This window comes from Hordeum vulgare, chromosome 4H (genome assembly GCF_904849725.1).
Source record: "Hordeum vulgare subsp. vulgare chromosome 4H, MorexV3_pseudomolecules_assembly, whole genome shotgun sequence".
NCBI classification, from domain to species: Eukaryota; Viridiplantae; Streptophyta; class Magnoliopsida; order Poales; family Poaceae; genus Hordeum; species Hordeum vulgare.
Window position 1 is genome coordinate 602,530,708 of NC_058521.1, and position 5,755 is coordinate 602,536,462.

The 5,755-nt window shown below is 44.1% G+C and overlaps 1 protein-coding gene across 1 annotated transcript; it reads left to right on the plus strand.

Moving 5' to 3' along the window:
• Positions 1–219: 219 nt before the first annotated feature.
• On the plus strand, positions 220–4,976 carry LOC123449973. Its single transcript, XM_045127361.1, has 5 exons — positions 220–604; positions 756–870; positions 1,116–1,262; positions 1,374–1,695; positions 3,128–4,976. The coding sequence occupies exons 2-5, from the start codon at positions 769–771 to the stop codon at positions 4,543–4,545; spliced, it is 1,989 nt and encodes a 662-aa protein (XP_044983296.1). The 5' UTR covers positions 220–604; positions 756–768; the 3' UTR covers positions 4,546–4,976.
• The last annotated feature ends 779 nt before the right edge of the window (positions 4,977–5,755 follow it).

Genomic DNA, 5,755 nt, shown 5'->3' on the forward strand with positions numbered 1-5,755 from the left:
GTAGACCAAAACTTTTTGGGCCGAGAAAAGGAAACAGTGCATGGGTCCAATTGCAGCCAGCACAGCACTGCACTGCACTGCACTGCTTGCTAGTAAAAAAATTACTTCCCCTACTCCAAAAGAGAAAACCGCAGCAGCAGCAGCAGAGGAGAAAAGCAGGAGAGAGATTGGGGAGACCGAGGAGGAGGGGGAGCACAGTAGAGTAGAGTAGAGTAGCTGACAGCTGAGACGGGACAGCGGCAGGCAGAGCAACCACACCACAGCCCTCTCTCCATCTCCATCTCCATCTCCATCTCCACCCCCCCGGCCGTACCTCAGATCGGCTCGGCTCCGCGCTCACTGTCCGGTGGTAAAAAGGAACAGCCAGATTCATCGCAGATCACAGATAGATAGATAGATAGATAGATAGATAGGGTGGAGAGAAAACAACTCGGCGCAACAGCGACCGCCCGAGATCAGATGTGGTGAAAGAGAGACCTGCTCGCCTCCCCTCACCTCCTGGGGAAAGAAAAACATCACAAGAAAAGCATGCAGAAAGGAGGAGGAGGAGACCAGTAGCCCCCTCCCCTGCTTCCGCCAGTTGTTTTTCATCCCCGGCCCCGCGGTGAGTAAAATCTTGATATTTTTCCTCTTTTAATCCCTTGTTTATTTGGTTGTGTTTCTTCCTGCCGGCGGATTTGTTTGTTTGATCCGAATTAACTTCTCTGTTGCTTTGCTTGGCTGGTTGGTTGGTTGATTGTTGTTGTTGGGTACAGTGAGAGGGAGATCATGGCCGCCGTCATGGATTTGGATCTCAACTGCGCGCCGCCGGAGCCGGAGCCCGCGCCCGCCCACGCAATGCTCCGCCAAGAACACGCCTTCCGCCACCAGGTACCTACCTCCCCACAAAAATCTCTTCTTTCCCTTGTTTCCCCTACCAGCTCGTCTAAATCACGATTAGAAAAAAAGTATAGTATAGCCAAGAACAATTTATTTAGTTGAGGATTTGCAATTTCTTCGAGAGATGGTATAGATAAAGTTACCAATTAGTTGATGTACTGTTAAAATACTACTACTGGTACTCCTCACTTGTTGATTGATGTGGTTGCATCTGGTGTTTGTATGTATGTATGTAGGTGGAGGACCTGCATAGGCTGTATTGGGCGCAGAGGAATCTCCCGCATGGTGTGCCCTTCTGGGAGCAATCCCATGTCCTCTATCCTACCCATCCCATGCCCATGGCTACCTCCTCCCAATCCCAATCCCAATCCCAATCCCACATGGTGAGCTATGCTATTCTATGCTATTCAGGCCAAAAAGGAATCACCTACTTAAAACTTTCCCCAAATTCCTGCCCTGCTAAATCAACAAGCCTCTCTGCTTTGCTGCCACAGATCGATCCACATGTTTTGGGCGCTTCTTCTCATGGGCATGGAGGCAAGCAGGCCATTCGATGCGGCAATGGGGTTGCAGGGAATTTGGGGAGCGCTGAGGGTTCTTCCGTCAGGAGGAAACCTGAACATGGTGGCGGCGTACAGGGGAGGTCTGGTTATCGCCGTATGATCGATTTGGAGAAACCGGCGACGTCTGAGGACGACGACGATGATGTCGAGATCTTGTCTCCTGCTCAATTCAGTGGCTATGCGAACCGTAATGCTGGATTTGTCGATAATTCCCAGTGTTACCCGAGGGAGAATGCTGCCCATGGTCGTTTCGGTGAGTTCAAGAGCATTCCTCATTGCCCTGCCTAGTTATGTTAATACAACTATCATTTGGAGCTGGTGATGCAGAGCAAAACTTTGAAATGCAGAGCTGAATGCCTTCCTTCTTTTAATAGAATGGTCCTTGATATCAGAACTCAGATTGTTATTAAGAAAATGAATCTGTGAGTAATGAATCTTGATTAATAAAATGTAGGCTGCAGCTGTGTGCTTTGGGTTCAAATTTGTGTCCTGCAAGGTTGCATTGTCAATAATGTTCACACCATGCTATCTTTTGTAGCTCGATTCCCTCGCTGCATGCCCAACCTTTTAAATTTCATAGTACACAAACAGGGTAGCCGAAAAATTCTATGTACCACTTACGGAATTCCGTGTTATGTTAAGCTCCAACTTTTACAGTATAGCTTTTACGTATGCTGTAATTTGTGCTGCAAGCTTGAATCTTCCATTTAGCTTATTTCGAAGCAAACATCCAGTTAGCTTATTTTTGGGGAAAACATCCATTTAGCTTCAACAGAATGTGCTCTTGTTATAATTTTCTGTGCTCATACTCCCTCTTTAAAGAAATATAAGAATGTTTAGATCACTAAAGCCTAGTCAGTTGCAAGTCTGGATCTGTCTTTCAGTTTGTTTCTCTAGTCATGAGTTCATTTGTTTATTTGATGATATGTTAACATGAAAAGGCTTCTTTGATATGTATTTTTTCCCGTCTTTATGTGAGTTCCTTCATCCGTTATTGTAAAACAAGAGTCTCAAAGAGACAGTATTGTTATTTATTACACTTTAATATTCATTCATTTAATAGCTAATGCTTACAATATTAAGGGATTGCAAATTGGCCAAGTTTATGTGCTATCAGACCAGATGGTGTGCTTCCTGTATTTCGTCTTTTTGTCAATGGCAACACATTAAAGTATTAATCAAGTCGATATGTGCAAAAGATACACTATAATGTTCTTTGTTTTGACCAAAGAAGTTCGTGAATTATGGGATTTTAAAGTGAATGTGATTTGATAAGGGGTGTTAGATTGCATCCTCTGTATTTTAATCATTGTTTACAGAATCATTACCACTACAAATTTGTTCTCATTTCAATTAAAATAGCATAAATATTCCATGTTCCATCAGCAACATAATTGCCCTGACTAAATATATAATGCTTTTGTGAGGTAACATTCCATTCAGACTGGAAAAATACTAATCCATTGAGTAGTACAGCTTATCATAATGTTCTTGTGTATCACTCTAACTAAATGTTTTCCTGACTTTCTGTATGACTGTGGTTAGTGTAGTGCTTGCCATTTAGTAGATGTCTTGTCTTTGCTAATACTTCTTGGACTGTGTTATTCAAGTAGTTATTCATTGCTTTGTGGAAAAGTGAGAGATTCTTTCAGGTTATTTGCTTGACTCTGTATATCACCTTTCAGGTTCAATTGGCTCTAGTGATACCCCAGAGAGTCAATCACCTGTGAAAGCAAAAGCTACTGAATCTGGACGCATGCTTATTGACCTGAATATAGCTCAAGTAGATGATTTGAATGTTTGCCCTGATTCTTCCAAAAAAGTGTTCTGTTCTCGGTTGGCTAGTTCAAGTACAATGCAATCAGGAGAATGTTGCAGTAACTCCAGCAAAGCATTCCACATGGGAGGTGAATCTAGCATTGGATCCTCAAAAGGGTCTTCGATCACGTTTGTGGCATCAACCTCTGCCCCAGACAGCGCAAGGGAAGTGATGGCGAGAGGTATTTGTGACCCACAGAGGAGTTCTAAGCCCTTCCACATGGAAACTTCAAATCATGACATGCGTCTCAGAGGAAATATCCTGCATCAACATACACTAGATAATGTTTCTGGAATGAATTCTCAGGCCTCTATGGAAATTCCGCGTGAAGATGTATCAATTAGGGCGAGCGGTCGACATTCTTCTTCTCCTTCAGGTTTACGAAAATTGGGAGGACCAACAGGTGTGTATAGGGAGTGCCAAGAGGAGAGTTTAGCAGTGATCTGTGATGATGAAATGGAGGGTTTTGACTTGAATGTGTCAGTTGGAAGCATTGAGCTGCCATCAATGATGGATAGCAGTCCCAGAGATAAACATGCAAGTAGTGATGGTGTTGACAAACTTCTAAGTCATTACTTTACAGAGGATAAGGTTCAGGAAAACATTTCTTCCGTTGAATGCCCCACTATCATAGACCAACAACGCGTGACTGAGAGTATGGACGGCAGGAGCGCACGGTCGCCAGACTCCGGGGTTGCAGCAAACAGATCAATGTCGATTCCAGAAACTCCTCAAGGTCGTGACTACGCTTGTCCAAGGCTGAGAACATCAAGTTCCTTGGACGCGACCAACGTGCATCATCAACCTGTGACAGAAGATGAGTTAATAGCTTCGACAGCTGCCGAGACACTCGTTTCCTTATTCATGGATAGCGCTGCGTGGATCACAGACAGCTATTGCAGCAACAACCAGGTAAATGCTCAGGATGATTGTCATGAACCTCAGGATGATTGTCATGAACCTCAGGTTTCGCTGGATTCTTTCGAGGAAGGCGTGATGAACCTAGAGGCACTGAGAGATGATGGTGATTCAGTCGCTGTGAGAGCGCCGGACAAGGACGGGCCTTCGTGTGGGATCAAGCTGAGGAGAGGGAGGGGGATGAGAGACTTCCAGAGGGAGATATTGCCCGGGCTGGTCTCCCTGGCGAGGCATGAGATATGTGACGACTTGCATGCTATAGGGTATGAGATCAGGAAGACTCGGCAGAGGAGGGCGCCCGGGGACAAGTATGGCCCGTCGACCCGGTCAAGGCTGCCTCGGCGTTGCTCCAACGGGTGGAACTGATGAGAGCTTTTTCATATCGAAGCACCGGGACTTGTGTCGCGTCATCTCACAAATGCAAAATGCCGAGGAAGGATTGGGGGAGCTGGAGTTGAGAAGCTCTGTGAATATCGCCATGTATGAACTGTGAAGCCTAGCCGAAATCCCGGTCCGGCTCCAGTGCCATCGCTCGGTCGGGGAATTCTTCTTTTTTTCGGTTAATCGACGAAAAGCTTGGTGATAATGGGGAGGGGTGGTAGGTTGCGCGTTTTATTAGTAGCTGGAGATTTATATTTAGCAAGTGAAGTGATGACGGTGAAGCTCAACATTTTTTTGTTTCTGTAATCTGGAATCCTGTGGCCCCATAGAACAAGGCTCCCTCCTGCCTGTGTGTACATCTTTTTACTGTTGTATCTCTTGGGCTAATGGCCGAGTTTACCATGCTAGTTGACATACTACGGTTTACCGCCATGTCCTGGATGACTGTGGTCCATCCAAACACCTGCCCTGTGCAAAAAACATCCAAATTTGGCGGTTGTTTGCATCAAAATTGGGCAGGTTTGTTTACAGTAACAACCTGTAGAGGCCATGAACTACTTATTGTCAGTCTAATGTAATGTAGCCAAGATGTAAGAAGACAAACTTGCAGTCAGAATTTTTCTTAAGAAAATGTTGGCATAAATAAATGCACCAGCCATCTAGTCTTTTTTTAGAAAAGGATGAAAATACTAAAAATCTGATGTCGGATTTTTCAGCATGGCAAATTGCATGTTCTTCTATGCAAATTATGTTATCGCGAGGATGGCAATTTATTTTAGCAGCTCGGACGTATTTGCAATGACAAAAGGTAAATTGTTGATCGATTTGTAAAGAATGTGAAAGTACAAACAAAGTATTGCAGGTCAATAATATGACAGCAACTGTCATACATGATGAGTGCTACACGAGTGTGCAGTGTGTAGCACACGTAGAACCGCACAGCGCCACAAATGTCCAAATCAAATGGCCATCCATCCATCAATCTACAGTAGGATTGCACATGTGCACGTATCTTTGTCTGCATCACCGCATCCATGCATGCATGAACTTAGGGATTTACTCCCACCGTTTTTAAATATAAGTTTTCTTAAAAAAAATTATTGTCAGGCTAATGTACATAGACATATTTTAAAGTATATATATTTATTCATTTTGCTTCGTATGTAGTACCTAATGAAATCTGTAAAAAGATTTT